This window comes from Bombyx mori, chromosome 18, assembly GCF_030269925.1.
Source record: "Bombyx mori chromosome 18, ASM3026992v2".
NCBI lineage: Eukaryota > Metazoa > Arthropoda > Insecta > Lepidoptera > Bombycidae > Bombyx > Bombyx mori.
In genome coordinates, this window is record NC_085124.1 from 9,422,771 (window position 1) to 9,447,515 (window position 24,745).

Genomic DNA, 24,745 nt, shown 5'->3' on the forward strand with positions numbered 1-24,745 from the left:
GAGAGCCTTGAGAGGCTATATCAGCATAACCTTAACTAGTAGGAAAGGAGTAGGTTATCAATTCGACTTTAAGTCTGTTTTGTTTTTTCATGTTTGTTACCTCATAACTTTTGACTGGGTGAATCGATTTTGATGATAATTTTTTTAATTAGAAAGCTGACGCTTCCCGTGTGGTCACATTTCAATTTAGTCCAGTTCTGATAATGATATCCAAGACAAACAGATGAATAACTCAATATCACGCCAACCGACTTCGATGATTATTGTTTTTAGTGCATATTAATTTGTTTTGGAATATCTTTTTTTTTGTCTACTTGAAGTTGGTTTTTGTTAAAGCATGTCTATTTACAATTATTTTCATACATTTTATATGGACTCGCCGCACACGGTTGACGCCGATGGCCGCCACGCGCTACATATAAAATGTATGAAAATTACAGGAAATATGCCAGTGGCGGCATTTTGTGGTTGTGGCCGGTGACCTGTGTGCGGCGACCCTAACGGGGCGACCGGAGGGGTTGAGTCTACCATCATACACGCCGTGTTGACATCAAACACAAAGAGTGAGAATCGGGCTAGAGTTCAGAGAAATTGTTTATTGGGTAGCTACGGCATCGCGTTGGCTCAATGTAAGAATCAGGATCCCAGCCCAAAAACGTGAAGTTTTCAACATGCTTCAACACACCTCGAGGCATTTGTTTTTGCTTAGAATAAACAAGCTCACGGCCCAGTGGTTAAGTGTAATCAGAGCCCATAGATATCAAAAACGTAAATGCCGCCACCCATCTTGAGATACGAGTGTTAAATTAATTATTTCGTCGCTGCAGAAGTAAGTATAAAGTATAATTCTATCAACCCGTATGGGCTTATAGCACGGGAAAAACAACAAAATCAGTAAAATTGAAATGTGAAAATAGAAATCCAACTGATTAATATAGTTTTATATGTAATTGTTTTGCTTTGTGATTTCAAGAAAAGTATATTTTCAGTGAACACATGGGTAGTTCTAGGAAATTGTATCCGATTGCTATTCCAAATCATGCGAGAAATTACGGGAGATAAAAATAAAATATTGACAGCGTATCGTCGGAAAAGCAGGTACGTCTCGGAGCCGACATACAGTAAATATGCGCGCGCGCACGTCTGGAGCTGACGAGGGTTCTATTTCGAGACACAGTAGCTTCATCGAGCATTCGCACGATCGGGCAGTCGGCAATCCTTTGTGTTTATCAAAAACGTATTTCTCAGTACCTATTTTAAAAACGTGCATCTTCATTTTAATTCGGCGCTAATGTAAGTGCGTTTTCTTTATAAAAGTCTTCCAAAATGGGAATCGCATTCAGTAGTACTCAATCGGGAAGACGCGACGCTGTAAGTGTTACCAGTGAAAGTGAAACAATAAGTGACGCTAAACTCTTGAGAACGATGGAGGACAAAGAAACTGAGTTGGATGAAGAAGAGATCGAGGATGATGTCCGAGTAAAAGCTAGAGAAGATGAAATGAATGAATTCAAAAAACAGTTGAATATAAAAAGAGAGCAAAGAAAAGAAATATTATCACGACATAGAACTGAAAAAGAAAATTTAGAAAAATCTTTGCATGACGAAAGGGTGTATACAATTGAATTGTGTGAATGCAATAAGCAGTTGCGTGAACTACTTATTAGGAACAATATCGAGATACCTGAAAATCTTCGCCAACCCGATGATACTCACGACATCAGCCTCGCGGTTGTGCAACTAAAAGATGAATTCGAAAAATTGAAATCATTAAATAATAAACTGAGGCAAGACTTAGCAGATTCGAACAAGTCTCTTCAGGATGCCAATTCTGATATAGCAGATCTCCATGCACAAAACAGAGAATCGATGAAGCAAATAAGTGCGTTAAAAGAAGTGGTGACAGCCAGTAAAACAATGATTAATCTCCGCGAAGATCAGCTTAATGGAGTAAGTGTTGTTTAATAATAATACAATTATATTATATATACCATACAATTATAATTATTATATATACCTTATAATTATATTATATATCCGGATTACTTATTAGATATAAGGTATATATCAGTGTAAATTTCAATCAATATTATACTTTGTTATACTTAATTGATTTTTGGAAATGTTTGAAATATTACAATTTATAATTCTTCCTAACACACATCCAATGTGTGATATCTTTCAAAATATTTTCAAAACAGATTATGTCTGTTTTGTTTCAGTAGTAATCATAATTATCTATATGTCCTAAGGCAACGACCTGTAAGTACATGTGACTTACCGGTCAGGGACCGCATTCGGCATGCGCTTAAAGCGCATCGTACACTCTGGCACTAAACATCTTGAACTTAAGCCAAACAATGTTATAGTACATATTCGTAATAATAACTATTCAAAAACAGCCCGCTGTGCTGGCCTGATTTTCGATTTAAAACAAACCCTACCAAGCTTACAATCCCATATTGTCTTATTTATATATAGATGAAAACTTAATAAATGAATACTGTAGTTATATAATTTGTTTTAAGACCAAGGAGGCTTAAACAATATAACCCCGTGAAAAAATTGGACCCTACATTAAATTCTATTTCAGCTGAAAAACAAATTACAAGAAATAGAAAAGACTCTAGCTGACAGAGAAACGAACCTACTATCTGCTGATCTTAGACAAGAATATGAGAAACAATTACAAAACATACGCACCTTACGCGGACTTTACGAAGAGAGGGCGAGGTTAGCTGAGCTTAAGCGACTGGGACTGGTACGAGATTTGGAAGAACAAAAACGGTTACACCAAACAGAAATGGACAAGTAACGAAATCTTACCAACAAACACCATAAATTAACCGAAACAAATACAGAATTATAAATTTTTGATTATTTTTTACGACTTTTCAGATCTAAGGAATTAAAACTAAGAATAGACGAACTAGAAACAAAAGTGGACACATTACATGATATTATTGAAAATAAAAATAACCAGATATCGTCATGCCAGGACGAGATGAATGAAATGAAAGCTGAAATGGCTGTTATACATAAGGTGAGTTTCTAAAAGAAAAATTACAATCGAAAATTCGAGACATTGTTCGGTGATAACACGATTTTCATCTTTGCAGCTTTTCTCACAAGTTTTATTAGGCTATAAATCCAAACAAGACTTAGACAAATTAGTTCATAGGCTTGAAGAAAATCATGGGCTACTGACCCACATGGCTGAAAAAGAAAATGGATCAGAATTATCTACAGCTTTACCTAAGCTTTTGTTAGAACTTGTTAGTCAAGTTGAGGATAACGAGGAAACTAATAATAATGAAGAAAATCTTGATGATGAATGCAAAAGTTCTCAAGAAAATCACCATGTTACTGAAGAAGCAGGTTAGTTTAAAAAAAACGTGTACTTAATTTTCACAGAAAAAAAATATTTATAGTTTTTACCATATTTTCAGAAAGCCATATTGGTCAAAACACAACAGCTGAAGAAATCGTAGAAAATCTACCCAAAGTCTGGAAAGTCTTAATGGAACTTTTAAGTCATCAAACTATTGCTGAGCCTAATATTTCGGAAAAAGTGACCACATGCTATAAGTCGGTTGAAACAAAATCAGGACCTGTACTAGTGCCAAGCGTTAGTCAGACTTACATCAGATTAAAGGTAAAATTGTTAGTCACATCTGGAATTATACAATTAATGCAAATATTTTCTGAATCATGGTCAGTACTTGTCTGTGAATAAAAACGTTCGTGATCAGTTCTCGAAGCATAAAAATTCATAGTCACAGTGTAAATTGGAACCAAGCCAATGTATTTGTGGAATTTGCATGCACAATAGCAATGTATCTCTAAAATCACTAGTCTTATGTAAAATAATTATTCTCTTTTTCAGGATCTTATAATAGAAAAATTGGGTTTAGTTAAAGAAGTAAATCGAATGAAGCAATTAAACTCACATTTGGAGACTCGGTTGCAAGAACAAGAGAAAAGACTTTGTCTTGTTACAACTGAACTAAGTAAAACGTGGCACGTAGTAAGCAGATTGCGTAAACATCATCACCAATTACATACTCATGAAAAAATACTCAAATACGAGTTACAACAGAAACGAAAATTGTTAAATGAACTGAAAGAAGAATTGGAGTACTGCCGCGAGAAATGGGAACAAGCTCGTGAAAAAAATACTCAGTCTGAGAGAGATTGGAAAAAGCTGCGGGCTGAATTTTCTAGCCGGAAAACAAAAACAAACTCTCTTTCACTGAACAACTCTGCTGAGAGTGGTTATAGTGATGAACGACCTTCTGATGAGTCGTCTGAATCGAATGATGAAAGCGAATATGTGACCGAACCTCTAGTGCGATGTAAGAAAAAAATGAAGAAATCATTTGAAAATATATTAGATTCTAGTACAGATTTTAATCTAGCAGCAGAAAGAGAAGATCCAGTTAGTGATATGATCGATGTGGCTGATCTACCACTAGACAACCATGATGTTGATAATGATCAAGAAGATGTTTCTGAAATTAGTAAAAGTGAAATGGTGCTGAAAAGTGACAAAACATGCGATGAAACTGAAGACGAATTATGTGACATTGCCCATGATGACTCACCTATTGAAGAAACAGCAATTGAACCAGGCTGCAGTGAAGAAAGAGATAAAGCTAATACAACGATAATTTCTATTGATCCAGCAGAAATTTTAAGAAACATTAGAAACCAAAACGAAAGACTCGCTCGAAAAGATGAAAAATTGGAACAGTTAGAAAAATCTAGCATTTCTTTATTAAAAAAGACCCAAGCTACAATAAAACTAGGCGATGAAATAAATAGCACATTGGACCACCTTCTTAATCGACCAACGTCTAGCGGAAGCCCGATCGGTCATAGTTCAATTGAAAAATCTCTTCCGATATCTATCGAATTAGATAACGAAATCTCAAAGGAAGAATATGGTTCGGATTGTTCAACTTTAGAGAGTAAGCGATTCGTTACATCCGAAAGTCTAGTTAGGAATGATGATGATTATAGTGCTGTTGATAATTTGCAGGCCAGTGATAGTATTCAATCCGAAACTGATTTGAAAACTATTTTAGAAAATGTTACAAAACAAAATGAAAGATTGTCAAAAAAAAACGAACGTCTAAAACAACTCGAATCGGGATGCGCTAAAGTTATAGAAGACTTGTCTAATACTATGACGGTTGGTGAAAATATCAGTAAAAATTTAGATTCTCTTCTTATAGAACACAAAGGTCAAGATGAAACCGCTGAAGACGAAGCAAAAGATACTACCGATTGTCAAATATCTGAGCCTTCCACATCAACTGAAATTGATCATGAAGCTCGTTTTGCTGCCCGTGATCTCCGTTTAAAGAGATTAGAAGAACAAACGAAATCTCTTGTAACTAAAGTCAACAAGACAACGTCAAAAGGTGTTAAAATACATTATAAATTGCAAGAGTTACATAACATTTACGGGTCTGATAATTCCAGAGCCGGTACACCTTCAGAAGAAAATGACGACAAAAGTACTGAAGACGACGCTAGTATTGAAACAGAATGATCGAAAGTGGCTGAAATATTGTATATAATCTGATAAATTTATAATTTATGTAACTATTAAAAGTAGTTGTAAATGAAATAAAAAACGTAAAAGTATTTCTATTTTTATAAGTATTTATTTACAAGAATCGTTTATTTCGATGTCTTAAAGTATATAAACGACATTTACGTAATCTATTCTTAATTAAGTATTACAGATTTGTCTCCAGCCCCAACTATATCTTAAGTAGATACAGATTTGTTGAATTTAGCCTCGGTAAGATCATATTATAAAGTGTAAATAATTTACGTTAAATTAAAGCTGAATACAGATTGGTGATGATTTCACAGTTTGTAGTGAAATCTTGTTTATTTGTATCGTTCGTTGAATGACTTGTTCTCCAGGCCAATCATAGTCTTAGGATCGACAGGTTTAATACTATCGTCCAATACTGCGACAACAACTTGTGGTCTGTCCAAGTTCTTGCCGGGCGCGACCCGGTACAGTCGCCAAGCCCAGATAGATAATAACAGCATCTCAAGCAACATGACGCCGTTTTGTATCACTGAAAAAAATATTCGATTAATAAAACCTAGGTACTTAGGTGATATAGTCGATCCGAACTTTTTTATTTATTTATTGCCTAGGCAGACGAGCACACGGCCCACCTGATGATAAGTGATTACCGTCGCTCATGGACGTCAGCAATGCGATGGGGCAAAGCCAAGTCGCTGCTTGCCTGCTACTTAAAAATACTACCATAAAAAATGTGCTGATCATCATTTTTCAACATAATTCCTGTTGACAACAGGATTTATGTATTATTCGTATGTGGCAAAACAAAATAATTAATTTAATTTTAAGTAAATAGCTGAATCCTAATTTAAAAATTTAATAGTATATTATTATGCTACTATTTATTAGGGGATATGTGGGTACCTATCCTCAGCTGCATTTAGCTACTGCTGCTAATGAGACTTCTACCTCATGCTTATGGAGTGCTGACAGAATTCACTCTTCAACTATTTTAATGACAAAACAAAATGATTAATTTATTTTTAAGTAAAGGGTAAGTAAGCACTTAACGTCAGCTGAAGAGTGAATTATGCTAGCTATAAAGTAGGATTCTGTCAACGATGTAGGTCTAGTTTTATGTAAGATATTGGTGACTCACTGTTGATAAACACCGAAGGATTTATGCTTGACACGCATGGAATCTCAATAAGTTCTGGTAAGAACTTCGCAAAGCCACTTTGCACTTTCACGATTATGAGTGCCAGCTGGATTGCCAAAAACCTGGGCCTGACTCTATGGCCTGCCGTTTCCGCCATGCGGACGCACATTATCACTCCCCACACGCCGGTCAGAATAGACGCAGCGATAAATGGTTGAAAGTATATGGAGCTTTCGTGGTATATCATCTAAAATAAAGAGGAATTATTGTAAGAGGCAAGTAGATCTTTTGATGACTGATTTGTATATGATCCAATAATAATCACTTATTTCATATATTTTAAGTAAGTAAACTGGACTGCTAAATTTATTTTGTGCCTACTGTTAGAACCATAGAGTTAGGTGCTCCCACGCTTAACGGAATAACAGTCCTAAACAAAATATTAAAGATTTTCTCCGGATGTTACTACGGCCAATAAATAAATTAGTGTCGTGAGTATAATTACCATATCTTCGGCCAATAGAGCGAGTAATACGACATAAATGAGGGCTTGAATAACAGGCATTTGCATAACCAGGCATTTCATGAATACCAGGCTTCGTCTGAAAAAAAAACACGATGATTTAATAAAGATCCTTAAAATTATTATTTTATTGGTTTGTTGACTGACACCAAGGTTTGAGATCGCTGATGTACGAATATATCAGATAACTTTTGCAAAAATTACATTCTAATAGATCCGTGTGTGGCTTTCGTAATTTTTCTTCGGGTCAAGTTTGATCTTGGTCCCACGGATACTTCGTTAGATAAGTACATTATAATTTATTAGGCTTCAATGTAGAAAACTTTTTTTTTTATTATTGAAGTATTGGTGGCCCGGAGTCCTTTCCAGTTTTGCCAGGACAGGTGGGCAAAGGCTCAGCCAGGAGGAGTGGGATTTTCTAACAGCTGCCCGAGCGCCACCGAAGGAGACCTAACAACTCAAGAGCAACTTCTTCGCGAATGAATCTACTACCGGATCGGAATCGCGACTCGCTGGGAAAATCCGGCCAGAAACTCAGCGGGCTGATGCATGAATTAGGGGTAGAAAACTATTATCCCATCATAACCTTCCAACAACTTTCAAATCGGAACGCCATTGCGGTTAGTTTACAACGGTTTTATAACCCACAATCTACCTCAATTAAATATGATTTTAAATTTACGCTCATATCAAAACCTCGCGGACCTCGCTTGATCGCGGGATCAAGCTGTTAAGCCATACTATGAAACTGTATGAAAGAGTGATTGACAGCCGCCTAAGATCAGAGTGTTCACTATCTAAAAATCACTATGGTTTTGTACAGGGCTTATCTACCACCGACCCTATGTTTGCTCTAAATACGATCGCTGAGGAGTATCGTGAGAAACTTCGGCCATTGTATGTCGCATTCCTAGACATGGAAAAGGCATTTGACCGTGTGCCAAGAGATACGATCTGGTGGAGCCTTCGCAAGAAGAATGTACCCGAACATTATGTTAACGTCATAATTGACATGTACAGGGATGCGAGGTCGATGGTACGGACAGTAGTGGGTCAGACAAAACCAATAGCAGCGTGGCTAAAATGGCGAGAAGTAAGTGGTGTCACCTGCGATAGGAGGATGCCCGTTAAGCTCAAGGGTATGATCTATAAGACTATAATAAGGCCTGTTCTTATGTATGGCAGCGAAACATGGGCGGCAACCAAAAGGAACGTACATACCATTCAAGTTGCTGAAATGAAAATGCTGAGGTGGATGTGCGGCGTGACTAGGCTCGATAAAATCCGCAACGAGTACGTGCGTGGAAGTCTAGGTGTACGGGACATCGCCGACAAGATGCAGGAGAGTAGGCTGAGATGGTATGGTCACGTGAAAAGGAAGCCACCTGACTACGTCGGAAATTTGGCGCTACTGCTCGACCTCCCCGGTCGGAGACCTAGAGGCAGACCCAAGACAAGGTGGAGGGACGTAGTGCTGAAGGACAAGAGAGAATGCAATGTTGCTGACGAGGATGTCGAAGACAGAGCGAAGTGGAGGAGTAAAGTCAGGAAAGCTGACCCCACCACCATGTGGGATAAATAGCTGGGAAGAGAGAGAGCTCATATCAAAACCTATCTCGTACTTTTGTCGGTTCAGAAAAAACAAAACAATAATGAAAAAGGAAAACAATACAAAATACTCAAATTGGATTCAATAATGAAACAACTTGAATGTTAAAAACAACATTGAAATCGAACAACAATACTAAATTAATACCGTAAGTAAATGCTATTAACATGAAATTCAGGTTCAATATGGTAAATTAATAGCACACTATAATTAAATACGTTTTCAAAATTCATTAGTCATTCGCATCGTCACACCTTCAGCAATTGTTGATCAAAAAGTCAAACAATAATTTATATAAACTACATTAATAAATAAAAAAGCTACAAATATGAAATAACTACGATTCATATATTTTAAGGTACGTTGACAAAACAAAATAAAAACGTATGTTGAAAATTGCAATATCCAAATATTGGACCTTTGTGATGAAGTTTAATATAATTACATTTGTATAAGTAGTGATAATACATGTAATTATCTAGAGCATAGCACAATAAAACGATTAAAAACCAAATAAACATAATATCTACGAGTTAATTTACGTGCATTATCTCTCCCAACCCCTCGAGCTTACTAGAACAGGTAGCAAAAAAAAATCTCTTGATACGAATACACCGGGAGTTTTATCCTTTAGGTAACGACGTCTTTTTTATGGATTACATTGATCACGTCATTTGAATTAAGAACTCTTATCTGCTAACGAATACCGGCCGTCTAGGGCACATCAAATCTAACTTAATATAAAAAAATAACAATTAGTCAAATTCACACATGAAACGAGTACATCGGTGTTGGTCTATGTGTATAATGCACGGAATAGATAAATAAAATTATTTACCTAGTTACCTTATTTATCTATTCCGTGGTATAATGGATATTCGCACGTTGTCTAAAACAAAAAGGTCACACATCACACTCATAACTTTTTTTAAAGAAATTGAACCTTAATCAACAATGTAAAATATTTACTTACTTTTGAAGTTTAGGTCTTGGTATCAGACAGCAAGGCCAGCAACAACACGGCAAAACTCTGGTCTCGAGTCTGGCATCAGAGCTTCGCCTGTAATATCATATTTTGCTGCTAATATAGTTTACATACTAGTGGAATTTACTAGAATATAAGAATCAGCCTGAAAATTCTGACATATTATATAAGTGAATGAAACAACTGAACATCCGTTGGCCAGCCTGACAAGCAAAGCGATAAATACCTTTATATACTTTTATTATGGTTACCCATTCATAAAAACAGCAAGCACAATGCCGTGAATTATAGTCAGAATTAGCTTAAGTTGATATATTTAATACTTAAATTATTATTTTATGTAAACAGTAGAACATATATTTTTGTTAATATTTAAAAACAATATATTATTATAATTTTCTTTCATCAAAATGTCCTAACCATTTGCGAAATACTTTTGAAATTTAAGTACCTGATAAGCTGGTCGGGCCCTCCACATTCCGTGATTATCATGCTGTAGAGGTGGCACATGGCTATCATCACGGCCTCTTGAGCTATAGCTTCGGCCAAAATCCGGCACCTAGGGAGGACTATAGCTAAGAATGCCGACGATGCCACAATCTGAAAGAACACAAACTTTGTGTTAATTTTCATTCTGTGAACGTTCTTTTAAACCTTTTTAACTATTATGAAGTCGTCGTGGCCTAAAGGATAAGACGTCCGGAGTATTCGGATCTAGTGATGCACCGATGTTCGAATCCCGCAGGCGGGTACCAATTTTTCTAATGAAATACGTACTTAACAATTGTTCACGATTGACTTCCACGGTGAAGGAATAACATCGTGTGATAAAAATCAAACCCGCAAAATTATAATTTGCATAATTACTGGTGGTAGGACCTCTTGTGAGTCCGCACGGGTAGGTACCACCGCCCCGCCTATTTCTGCCGTGAAGCAGTAATGCGTTTCGGTCTGAAGGGTGGGGCAGCCGTTGTAGATGTCTATGGGCTCCAGTAACCACTTAATATCAGGTGGGCTGTGAGCTCGTCCACCGATCTAAGCAAAAAAAAAATTTTTTTCGACTACCGTTAAATATGTATATTTACAATATTATGTCTAGTACTACATACAAGACTTGTCCTGAAGTGTACATATAACTGCAAATGTACACACAACTCGAACATGACAATTCACTACGACGATTGTATGTGTCTTGCCTGTCGTGCGACTTATAAAATTGGCAACAAATTACTATTTATCATATTTTCCTAGTTTGAGCTTTTTATGGGTTAATAAGAAGAAAAGTAGAAGTTTGGTCTTTCTCGACAGCAACAATATAAATCTTCAATATTTACATAATTAATTATAACGTAGGAACTTTGTCACATAAATCGTAAAGTAATATCGTAATCTAAACTTAGCCAAGAATGTGTTCTTGACCGAATTGAAAGCAAACACCGTGGGATTTATTTGTATTGAAAGTTAATGAATGAAGTTAATTGCGCTTATTCTCCGTGGTTTGCAAAAAAGTAGGCATATTTAAAGTTTCTAGAATGTTTTGGTACACCTGTATTTAAAATAGCACTTGATTCAGTGTGTGTATCTATGTTTGATTAACTTGACATGATTTATCAACTTGAAGATAACGAGACGGAAATAGTGCCGACTTTTCAATGGAAAATGTCCATTGGCATTAATAATTAATATTCAATCTTCGGTCAATTTAAACCTTAGTGCAACTGTAATTCGTAGTGCACATGTAATATGGCCGTAATTTATCAATACTACAATTCCATTCCTAAAGATGAAATAGTATTTATATAGTATTTAGATGAAACTATGATTTACATACACTGTACGCATGAGTTACTTTAGAATCTTTATTGCGCTCTTTAATGTTGACGTCATAGTACAAAAGAGAGCGCTTTTTGTGTGGCAGCACTTTTCAATCAACATGCGAATTAATAGAATAAAAATACTATTGAAGGAGAGGTACTATTACAATTATAATCTATATACCTACTAGCTGACCCGGCAAACGTTGTGTTGCCTTAAATAAGATTTCTAGGGAAATTCTAGTCTAATATATAAAATTCTCAAAAACCTCATTCAACCACATAATATAGTAAGCGGCACGTAAGTTGGCAAGGTTTTGGTGTAGTGGGGGTAATGTCGCGCATAGTGCATATTACAACAAAAAAATGGTCACTTTTATTGCCCGCATATATGTTAATTTTATTTTATTAAATTTTTTATTTGCCATAATTTATTTTTAAGCCTGTGTGTTTAGAAGAAAGTTAAAGAAAAGAGAGGAATTCGTGAAGTGTGTTAGGTGTTATAAATGAAATACAATTAAAAGTTAAAAAGTTTATTTAAAAAAATATACTTAATATTAAAAATTATGTGTCGCCGTCGTCACTATCATTTTCTAATAGTGCTACCCCTTGGATTAAATTTATGGTAGCACCTGAGCTGGTGGAAGGAGTTGGCTCCTCATCGTCGACATAACGAAGAGTCGCTGTCGTCACTGGCGTAAATAATAAAACGCTCAGTGACTGAATCGATTATAATTATGGTCATTGGTATTTGGTCCTACCATTGCAAACAAATTTTAAACAAAAATGAAAATGTGGTGTCGTGGGACACCAGGTAGGAACGAAGTTCCTTCGGCTAATGTAGAATCGACACAATTTGCAAAAAAAAAAATCGTGCTCAATTTTATGTTGGTTTTCTTGATTTTTCTCTTAAATTTTGCTAATTAGTTTTTATTAAAGTATAGGAAAGTATTTAGGAAATTCAGTATTTTAGGAAATAATAAATTACGTAAAATAGAAAAAGAATGGATGAGAGAACGAAAAGAAAGAGGGAGAAAGAGAAAGGTATTATACACTACTCGCTTGTGTATGCGACTGTCGCGCCTGCGCACGTCTCATTTAACGGTTTTATTTCACGCACTTTTTTCCATTGATTTTTTCCATTGATTTTTTCCACGGATTTTTTCTTACGGTTTTACTATCACATTTTTTTCAGTTCGGTCGCGCAGCAAAATCCCTATCCCCTCCAAGCCTGCCGTAAGGAACTTCGTTCCAATAACATTCGTAACAAAAACTAAATTTAAAACAATAATAACAACTCGTAACAAAAACTCAATATAAACAAAGGGTTCCTACAACTTTAGTAGGCGCATGTGTAACCGTGAGCGAACGGAACGTGGACGCGGTGCGGGAGGGGAGGGTCGACTGACTCACCAATCGCGCGCTCGGAACGGTGCTACGTCTTTCCCCGCGTCCCGCTTGACAACCAAAGAGACCTAAAAAAGGACTTCTACGCATCTAGCGACTCTTGCCAAGTTGCGTGCCGGGGACTATACCTCATACCTCATTATAACCAAAAAAATAAAATAAAATAAAAATATGTTTGGGGTGGACAACCCTTATCACTTAGGGATATGAAATATAGATAGTAGCCGATTCTCAGACCTACTGAACATGATTGATACACAAATAAAACCAAAAAAACATGGCTGGCAAGCTACGATTGATACACAAATAAAACCAAAGAAACATGACTGAAAAATGTATAGTGAGTAAGACAGGAGACCGGCTTCGTCCTCATCCCTACTACGTGATGTTTGCTGGATGAATGGTGACTCCTGGCGGGGATAACTGATCGATTGATAGTTGATCAGTAGTCGACCGGCGAGGGCAGGAGATCAAATTGAATTTAAAAAAAAATCATAATTAAAGGAACTTGAAATTATAAACTCTGAATAAGAATTTATCGTACTACAATTATAATATTTGATTGGCATCTTGCAACCTTATTGCGGATCTGTGCATAGAATAAAAAAATAAAAATCGGGATGGAAAAATAGGGGTTGATCCTATAAGAGTGAAAATTGAGAGTAATATTTATTTTTTATTTCAAGTCATGACAAAATAAAAAATAAAATCTTGCCAAAAAATTTAAAATTTATAATTAACAAATAAAAAATAGGGGTTGATCGTAGAGGGGTGAAAATTTAGGGTTGTATGTATTTTTGTATGTTGTATCATAAAAAAATAGAAATTAAAAATTTTGTCTAAAAAATAAAAAAAATTATTTAGGGGTGGACTACCCCTAACATTTAGGGGGATGAAAAATAGATGTTAGCCGATTCTCATAGATATCGGATAATCACAAAAAATTTCATCAAAATCGGTCAAGCCGTTTCGGAGGAGTATGGCAACGAAAACTGTGACACGAGAATTTTATATATTAGATATATCAAAATGAATTGCTGTTCGTTAGTCTCGCTAAAACTCGAGAACGGCTGGACCGATTTGGCTAATTTAGGTCTTGAATTATTTGTAGAAGTCCAGAGAAGGTTTAAAAGGTAGATAAATATGATAATGCTCGGAATTAAATAAAAATAACAATTTTGTTTTTCCTTTGATGTGTCCCCCATCGGACGGATTCCTTTTGTTTGTTTTATGTTTATTTTATACAAAAGTTTAGGTCTTTCATTTATAGATTGAGGCACTACGAAGTCTGCCGGGTTAGCTAATATACTAATAGAATATTTTGGCGATTTTTTGTATTTACTATCGAGAAAGTATTCTATAAAAATATACATATAGGTATACAGTTATGCACGTAATGAATTTAAGTCTTTAAAACTATATAAATTACCAAAACTTCATGTACTCATGAAATCTAGTAACAATTTGTGATTTTTTATTTCCAAATATGTAAATGTGAGGCGCCGTGGCCAAGTCGTCCGTCATAATAACCGCCGTTGCAAAACGTTGTGTGACTTCTGTGCCTGTGCTCTCTTACGCAATGCGGCGTTGTAGTGTTGTGTAAAATACAAATCAATTATATAATATTGTCGATAATTTAATTTCACAAAGCATATTCAAAAGTAACAAACAAACATTATATAGATTTATATGATATGTATTATATTTGTATATTTTACTTGACTTTTTCTAAGGAGGGGTAGTTTGGCGCACAACATTATTCTAAGCCGCATGAATTGGTTCTAAGTTAAATTATTAGAAAGTATCAAAGTTGACAATCGACATTCCGGTATTTCGTTCCAATAGTAAGTTGTAGCTTCATCATTACTAGTTTTATATTGACAATAGTCTCACTCCAGATATTAATAAGAAAATGCGGGTCTGCAACTTTTTTCCCATCCTATTCGTAAATAGCCTAGGAGCCTATTCCAGCTACGCCCGGGCAGGTAGGTGAGTTCACGGATTCAACCTCAAAAAATTTGCTAACACTAGCCCTAGCAAAAGCAATGCTTCGCAGAATCTACCACCGGATGGATCGGAATCGCGATCCATTGAGAAGATCTGGCGAGAAACTCAATGAAGATATGCAACCCCATCGTTTTCTAACTACTATAATTACCTCCCTTTAGTCAGTCCTTAGTAACAGTATCACCACCTATTTTTCTAACGTCTACCTAATTCTAATCTTAAGCAGTTTTCGTTGGTCCCGTTAAACGCCACCTGAGCATGCTGCTTAACAATACTGCCAAATTGTGTATACAATTTTGAAAAAATGTCATATAGTTGATTTGAAAGTTATAGGTCTCCCGATAACCCCTTTGAGAATTTAGCTCCGATAGTATTTTATTGAATTTGTTTATTAATTTTAAAACGAGATGGACCTATCGAGTGTACAAAAAGAGCTTATATGAATTTTCATCCATAAATAAAAAATATGCACTTAAATGAGTGTATTATCAAATGTTAACTATCAAATTTCAAATGATTCCGATAAAGTGCAGGCCCCAATCTTTTAAAATTAATTGAATAAAAATATTAAAAAGGACAACGAAATCCTGATAAAATTATAAGGGATCAATTTTCGCCATTTTGCTACGAACCCCTCAAACAAACTTAACACGTGCCTACGCTGCATTTAATGATGATTGATATTACGAAAATTTCAATTTTATTTCAAATTCATTCAAGATTCATAGCTGTGTGTATATGTATAAAGTTAGTTCGAGTTCAAAAGATAGTTATTTATAAACAAGAAACTTTGTAATATTTTACATATTATAATTATAATTCAATATTATTGAAATTAGCCTCGCAAATAGCAATGTCATACTTTCACTTCAATTTTGTAATAACGTTTATTAATTGGCTAATGAAATTCTTAGATATTTCTTAAGTTTATAATTTTATGAACCGTGAATATAAATATCCATTGTATCAAGTTGTTCTTTTGTCTTAGAGAATTGATTGAAATAGGTTAGACATATTATGTAGTCTTTGTTTTAAGAAGAAATTCTAGGTGTATTTTCGCTTGAATTTAATTCTTATATTGCTTAATTCATTTGTTTTTTAAATTACCGACGTTTGAAATTTTACAAAGGTATTCGTTGCTTGCAATTATAAAATAATGTTATCAAATATCAAGCCACCGCTAAATTAAGGTAATATTCGAAGAAAAAAAATTACATTTCATTGATATAGAAGTATACCAGGTACTATAGCCGACTCTCGAAATCTTCTGGATATCTCTCGTGCCGCTCAATAAAATACTGTCAGAAATATCTCCAAATTATTGAAATGGTACTTACGGGGTAGACAGCCAAAACCACAGTGACGTTTGTTGAACTCTGTCTCCAGTGCTGCCACGCTGCACGTATTGTTACAACAAACAAAATGCATGTGGCCATCAACACCGCCAGTCCACATATCCATAACACCCAGATGTATGGGCTCAGTGCTGAAAAAACAAATATTTATTGTTTTTAGCAAATTGAAACAATCGATTTCGGCTTAATAGATTTTTTTTACTAAAAAGTGGAGCCCATAAAAATAACAATAATAATAATGTTTTTATTGCAAGTAACCATGACTCATACAAATTGTTAGTAAGACTTACACTTATGTTAGCAGTTATATTTACATCACAATGAATTACTGTCGTAACATCCCATGGAAGATGGCACCACAACGACCCATGTATACACAGTCCAGCCTGCTTGCGATCATGCTCAGGATAAATAAATAAATAAATGGCGCCACTCAATATACTCGTATTATCGCAATATTTAATTAAATTCTGTAACAGCAAACCAACCATCCAAACCAGAATGAATGAGTCATTTTCCACAAGATTAGGGAGGAAGTACCTACAAGCTCACGGATCACCCAACACCAATAAACGTATTCTGCATTCATATTGAGGCTCCAGCAACAGCAACATGACGGCTCAGACAACATGGCGACGAATCCATTAAAGTAATATACACTTTCATAGAGCGAACATAAAGTTGAGACACTTGAATTAGAATTAATTATTCGAATTAGAGAATTATAAAGTTGAGTAAACAGTATAAAAGACAACGCTTTATCGGTTAGAAAAAGGAGAAGGCTAAAACTCGTTTATCTCAAATTTGAAATTCCAATTTTAAACAAACACTAATTTATCAAGAGTTCACTTTGTTAGAAACATGTAATGTAAATTTAAAAGAAACATTCAATAATAATGCTCAAGTTTTGTTCACTTACTAGTTGCTTACTAGAGCTTGAAAATCCTTCCGCAATAGAAATGTAATAAGTTCATGCGTAGATTAATCAAACAATCATGTAACTCATCAAATATGTATGAGCGTGTAAAAGCATTTTTTCCTATCGATGGTAGAGATCTCATTGCCGGTTACTTAATACCGTGTTGGTATTGTGCTTCTTTTTTTTTCTACCTATGCTGATAGCCTTGAGAGGTTATATCAGCTTCTCCTTGACGTGTAGGTGAGCTCACGGGACTCAAACCGGGTGTGTTGCTAACACTGGCCCTAGCAAGAGCAGTGCTTCGCAGAATCTAACAGCGGATCGGAAACGCGACCCACTGAGAAGATCCGGCGAGAAACTCAGTGGGCTGTGTCTATGGTTTAAGATATTGTGCAGTTAGTAAGTAATCTACCATATTTTCTTCATAGTTTGAAGAGAAAAATATTATTATACAAAGTTTCAACATTTTTCAAATAAAAAAGTTGGACCGGTGTTTTTTATCTGATGTGAATCACTGAGATGAAATTAGTATATACTAAGATCTTGATAAGATACGACCAAGACTTAAAATAGTGTGAAAGTAAAAGAAACATGAGATGTTTTGCTTTCTCGTCGCTTGAAGATAAATCGAATTAAAATATAGTAATTTTGTTCATTTTCATAGTACATTATTATTTTTTACAAATGCTTCATATTGGGAATTTTCCCCATAAAGTAAAGTCTGATAACTAACAGCATGACTCATTAACCACTTTCGATAATGTTCAGATTAAATAGATATTGGGTTTTTCATCGGACGTTTATGATTTGTATAGGTGTCTGCAGATTGTATATTGCAATAATATAATACATATATACATACATATGTATACTTGTACATTTATAGCTCAAATTTCTTTATACATACAACAGTGGCTACAAAAGTCGTCGTGGCCTAAAGGATAAGAGGTCCGGTGCATTAGTTTCGAACGATGCAGCGGTGTTCGAATCCCGCCGGCAGGTACCAATTTTTTTAATAAAATACGTACCTGCCTAACAAATGTTCACGATTGACTTCCACATTGAAGAAATAACATCGTGTAATAAAAATCAAACCCGCAAAATTATAATTTACGTATTTACTGGTTGTAAGACCTCTTGTGAGTCCTCACGGGTAGGTACCACCACCCTGCCTATTTCTGCCGTCAAGCAGTAATGCACATCGGTTTGAAGGGTGGGGCAGCCATTGTAACTATACAGAGATCTAAGAACTCATATTTCAAGGTAGGTGACGGCATTTACGTTATAGCTGTCTATGAGCTCCGGTAACCACTTAACGCCAGGTGGGCTGTGAGCTCGTCTACCGATCTATGAAAAAAAAATTACTATGCATATGAAATATAAACTTAAAGAAACTTAATAAAAATATTTAACACAAAAATATACACACGATTTTACTAATTGATAAGATGTCAGTCTAAACAAAAGTAAACAATTTTCGTTGAAAGTTGTTCATGTGTATAATTTATTATATGATATGAGCTTCATTTCGTCAGGGGAGACCAAACCTATCTAAGTCTAATGAATATAACTAAAAAAAGGCCAATCATATCCAAAGATTATCATATGAATGCCATTACCCAATGAATTTCTCATCGGATCTTTTAATAGGGTCGAGATTCCGATCCGGTGGTAGATTCGGCAAAGCACTGCTCTTACTCAAATCAAAATCAAATCATTTTTTTTTTATTCAATATAAATGAAAGTACATACTTGTTGAACGTCAAAAGAACTACCGCCAATTCACAAGAACTAGCCTCCGTCCTGAGAAGAATTGGCAAGAAACTCAGCGGGCATGCCTTTTTTTTTTTAAATATGAAATTATTATTTATTTATTTTTAATATTAGATTATTATTATTTTAAATATGAATTTTTTACAATGAGTATTATAACGTAACAATTACTACAATATTGAAATGCCCGGAGCGAGCAACTCATTCCCACTTTGTGCAATCTTCTAGATAATCATTGACTTTATAGTAAGCTTTATTGCACAGATGTTCTTTAATAGTTTTTTTAAACCTCTGTATATGTAGGTTCTGAACATCTTGTGGGATTTTGTTGTACAAGCGCACAGACAAACACCCGAATGAATTTCGTATCTTATGTAACCTACTCATCGGCACAACAAGCTTGTGTTTGTTCCTACTAGATCAAATAAACCCTCTTAGGCTGTGAAGCCTGTGAGCTCGCCACCGGTCACGGTGTAGCCAAAATAGCAATGCTGGAGTACTAGCAGATAGGTAGGCAAAAAAAGGATACCATATACAAAATAGTTTTGTTGGAAAATAACAGGGCACAGATGGCTTACTCAACACTGAAATCACTGAAAAACATTTAGCTGAACGTTATCTTTACTAAGGTAAGAAAAGATCAGGAATAAATTAATATTCAAGAGTGTGAGTGCTTATCATATTCTTTCTTTAGCTAACAAAATTGCATAAGTAAGCCATAAGTATTCATAAAAATAGTAATGGCGGAACAGGGCATAAAAATGTTCATTGCATAAGTTTGTAGGCAATTAAACATCAAGGCTCGAGATTTTAAGCACGATTCTAACAATACGTACAATCAAAGTAACCATGAATGTTATGAAACTAACTAAGATTGTTATTAATTTTATGGGTAACAAAAATTCTTAGTTCATGCAAGTAATGTTTCAAGTTATTCGATCAAATGGTGTACCTACACTACCGAATATTTGAAGTATAGATAGTATTACAAAGACTATAAATAATATTATCATCAATTTATCATATTATTTACACTTTTCGAGGCATTGGAAAGTAACTCTTTCGTCCATTTTATCTTCTTCTTGTCTTTTTCCTATTTCTAATTGAGATCGACTCTCCTGTCGTCCAAAAGTATTTTTACTCGGTTTTTTTTATTGCTTAGAATGATGGACGAGCTCACAGCCCACCTGGTGTTAAATGGTTACTGGAGCCCATAGACATCTACAACGTAAATGCGCCACCCACCTAAGTTTTAAAGTCTCAGCATAGTTACAACAGCTGACCCACCCTTCAAAACGAAACGCATTATTGCTTCACGGCAAAAATAGGCAGGGCGGTGGTACCTACCCGTCCGGACTCACAAGAGGTCCTACCACCAATAATTACACATATTATAATTTTGCAGGTTTGGTTTTTATTACACGATCTTATTCCTTCACCGCGGTAGTCAATCGTGAACATTTGTGAAGTACGTTGTGTAAAAATGTGCGTCAGAGATAGGTACTTTTAACCTTTTGAACGCCATAGTCACATATTTGCGACAAACGAAGGCTTGCAAAGCTAATTTATTAGAGTAGATTATAGAGTCGGTTGTCATACTGTTAAAATTATTGTGATCTGCAGTGCTGCCATTACTATTATTTAGTTATTTAATTATGTACTAATTGTAACAAAGGGTAATTAATATTATTATTTATCATTTTAAATACTTTATGAAAATATTTATCAAAAAATACTGGTTTTTGTGGCAGTATAGTAATAGTATTAATGCCATCCTTTACAAATGTATTAAACCGAAGTACACAAAAATCGAATTAAAAGCTTATCGAATTAACATTTTTTCGTGGCTTTGCCACGTAAATCTAACATCGTATAAAAAACGAGCAAATAAAATTATGAAGTTTCGTTTATGTCTTAATCTAAGACGCCTTTTAAAACATTCAGGTAAAAAATTGCCATTGTTCTTTGGTACCCGCCTACGGGATTCGAACACCGTTGCAACGCTAGATGCGAATGCACCGGACGTCTTATCCCTTAGGCCACGACGACTACAATTTAATTCCTCTGACGGCACTGTGAATAAATGAATAAATGTTCTATGATTTGTATTTCAGAAAGAAGATGAACGATTTATTTCTATGTCCAATATAGATAAAGTGAGTATATTATATAAATGACAATTCGTGGCCCTTTTTTTATTAATTTGTGCGTGTTTTATGATTTCGTAAGTTAATGCACTTGAATTTTATTCAAATTCAGAACTCGATTCAACAAATGGATGTAAATCACACACATAACGAAAGCTCTAGAAAAGCACGACTAGCGTGAGTAGGAACTAGAATTAAATTTAACGTTGAAATCAACGAATAAACCAACAATTTTATGGTATAGGTACTACGCCCATTTATTCAAAATACCCGCAATACATTATTACAGGAAGTAAAGTCTTAAATACTTATATATAACGTGTAGAACTTTAATTACCAATGAATCATAAATGGTGTTCATAGTTTATGTTACCAATAGGGTAAAATTTAATGTGTTTTCGTGCGTCAAGAAAACCAATTTTAAAATACGCACACGTGGTGCAAGATAATATTCAACTAAGGAAACAACTTTAATAATTATTCAGAAAATGTATATAATATAAACACACATTGTTTGTTAATTAATGGAACATTTTCCTAGTCATTTTATTTGTTGCTACCACTGTTCTTATTTCTGCCCCAAAACAATCATGCGTTCCATTTTGAATGTCAGGAAAATTAACTAAGACCTCACTTTTTGGTGACTATTGGCCTCGCTCACTTTAGGGAGCCCGTCTGCCGTCTATGTTTAAAAAATAACCCAAACTCATTTTGCCTGAATCAGATAATTATGCGGCCATTCTCCAGTAACTAAAGAAGATGTTTAAAAATCGTCTGTCTGTTAATCAGAGGAGAAAGATATGCCCCTCCGGGCAAATAGGACCACTACTACTAAAACTTCCTCAAGAAGCATTAGGTTCTACTATCATTAGCTTCTTTTTTATGGTCTAATAATTCCTACTTTTCTAACGACTCCACCTAGTGGCCACACAAAGTACAGTAGACAAAGAGGGAGTCTTCTACTCCTTTGATATGTTTTTATTCATTTTGTTAATTTTTATTTTATCGACTAGATTTTTAACGAATGACCCAACTACCCAACTGACTTTTTCAACGTGTGGCAACGAAGGCTAAGTAACTAACAAAGGTGAACAGGGTCGCTTCGACTCAAAGACATCAACAAAATATTTTAAATTTTATTTCTTTCGTAAGCTACTTTAAGCGATAATAATTTGGTTTTTTTTTTAATTGCCCTTGACACACGGCCCACCCGATGGTGACTGGTTACCGTCGCCCATGGACTTCAGCAATGCCAGGGGCAGAGCCAAGCCGCTGCCTACTGCTTAATACTCTCCATAAGCCTCGTTTGAAGAAGGAGATGTCATAGCGCTCGGGAAACACCGTGGAGGGGAGCTCGTTCCATAGCCGGATGGTACGTGACAAAAAAGACTACTGGAAACGCAATGTAGATGACCGCAGCGGCTCCAGGTAGTGTGGATCAACTCTACTCTGGTGGCGGGCAGTGCGATGGTAAAAACGAGATGACGGTATCATCTCGAACAATTCCTCAGAGCATTGCTGATGAAATAATCAAAGAAATTTGGTATCTGGTAGTTTCGCCTATACCTAAACTGCAATAACTTTTGTTTGTTATCCTTATCCCGCATGATATGGGGTACCTAGGTTGTAATATTCTCTTGTACTACTGAATAGGAATTTGGAATAGGTTTTACGACCAGCCTGACGTCAACCCTCCATTGCAACGTGCTATGGAATGAACTTTTTCTGGTTCTTCTTCGGTTGTTTTTTTACTTCATCCGTTTTTATTTTATGCATTTTTTTATTATAAACATTTACACTACAATTTTAATTTTCAAATATCACAAGGATAAAAATATTACATATTTGATTCGTTTTTCTAAACCATAAGAACGTGTGAACAATAATAGGTAGAATAAGGGACGTAGCATTAAGGCTCACTAACTAGACGTATAACGACGATTTTGCTTAAGATGGAGACATGAAATCAAAGTTTTTAACTGCACTAGAATAACAGTTATAGATTTAAAAAAAATAAAGCTTAATTGCTTAGCCTCTGATATTGGCATGGTCATAAGTAAACCCATGCGGACTATATGGCTCACAACACTCAGCTAATTTTTAACTGATTGAAATTTAAAAAGATAGTTTGAAATTGAATTTTTAATGTCTAGATGATAAAATAAAAAAGCACATAAAATTAAGCAGTATAGTGTAATACATGTAACATGTAACGTGTTTGTTTTCTTAAAGACAATCAATATTAAATATCTAGAATTGTGGGAGTGGCTATTGCTGGCTTTAATTCAAGGTTTAATATTAAGACGATAAAATGAAACATTGATCATACCTATAAAATAAGATTCAAAATCAGGCTGATGGCTGTAGCTATAGCAGAGGGCTGTTCTGTTTATAGCATTATGAGCCACTGGAAAAGTCTTATCGGCACTTATGTGACGTGCAACCACTACTTTATTAAGACCACTAACTTCGCGTAACAAATCCATTTTAATTTATTTATTAAACACGATTCATTATATTATTATAACGCAAGTAGTTGGTGTGTTTATAACGGCAAGACGAGCGCGCGTTGTCTTGTCCCGATGAATATGAACTGGCGGAGTGGCGACCACAACTTGGTCGCTTCGTGCCCTCCTGAGACCAGCGCAGCGTTCACTTTCTTTCGACATTTCGGATGGCGGCGCAACTATACTAGTGTTGTACTGTTTGATTGTCGATGACCTTCATATCACAAATTCGAACTGTGTCAACTGGCCATCATAATCAGTCAGATTACCAAGAGTAAGGCCGAGAGATTAGCTAGTGCCAATCTATAGGTCTACTGCTGATAGCAACGCGATATATAGTTTGACAACAGATCCAAATAATCTTCAATATTTTATTTAGGTATTAGATACTCAATACTCAAAATGTGTAATAATTTATAGATCTAGAATATATTATAATCTAAAATGAGATGGTTTCTCTTCATATAAATGCATGCACAATGCATATTATGTTAGTTATAGTGCATAGTAGTAAGTACTATGTAATAATAAAATTTAGTATTAATAATTTTTTTTTAAACTCTAGGAACTAATATTATCAAGGCGGTATTTTTAAATTCTTTAGAGATAGAGAATGGGCAATTCAAAAGATTCTAAAATTAATCGATTGACTTACCTATATCATGTTATCATCAAATTTTTTTTACTTGTTTTTATTATATAATGTCACGTCAATTATTTGCTCATAGAAACTACAACGGCTCCAATTTTATAAGAATATCGACAAATAATTATCGACTTTGGTTTCCCTTCATTGAGAGTACCTATGAGGCAATAACTCAGCATTCAGTGTAACAGCTCACTGTTGAGTGCCCATTTTACTCTACCTAATGCTTCGGTAATAACAGGTTTGTTTCTACATAATAACATTATTACAAAATTGTATTGAAATTTTCTTCGTAAACACGCCCTTACATGGGTAGGTAATTTATTGGATCCAGTAATTAATG

General features: G+C 35.1%; 2 protein-coding genes across 2 annotated transcripts; one reads left to right on the top strand and one right to left on the bottom strand.

Annotated features, from left to right (window-relative positions):
- The first annotated feature begins 428 nt into the window (after window positions 1–428).
- LOC101741163 (myosin heavy chain, cardiac muscle isoform) lies at window positions 429–5,652 on the top strand. Its single transcript, XM_004928247.5, has 7 exons — window positions 429–829; window positions 990–1,950; window positions 2,594–2,811; window positions 2,899–3,043; window positions 3,120–3,378; window positions 3,450–3,655; window positions 3,887–5,652. The coding sequence occupies exons 2-7, from the start codon at window positions 1,327–1,329 to the stop codon at window positions 5,555–5,557; spliced, it is 3,123 nt and encodes a 1,040-aa protein (XP_004928304.1). The 5' UTR covers window positions 429–829; window positions 990–1,326; the 3' UTR covers window positions 5,558–5,652.
- Window positions 5,653–23,915, bottom strand: LOC101736279 (organic solute transporter alpha-like protein). The gene is made up of 7 exons (XM_004928370.3): window positions 23,579–23,915; window positions 16,393–16,541; window positions 10,279–10,427; window positions 9,816–9,902; window positions 7,216–7,312; window positions 6,711–6,957; window positions 5,653–6,101 (listed from the first exon to the last, which is right to left on the bottom strand). The coding sequence occupies exons 1-7, from the start codon at window positions 23,733–23,735 to the stop codon at window positions 5,905–5,907; spliced, it is 1,083 nt and encodes a 360-aa protein (XP_004928427.1). The 5' UTR covers window positions 23,736–23,915; the 3' UTR covers window positions 5,653–5,904.
- Between the last annotated feature and the right edge of the window lie 830 nt (window positions 23,916–24,745).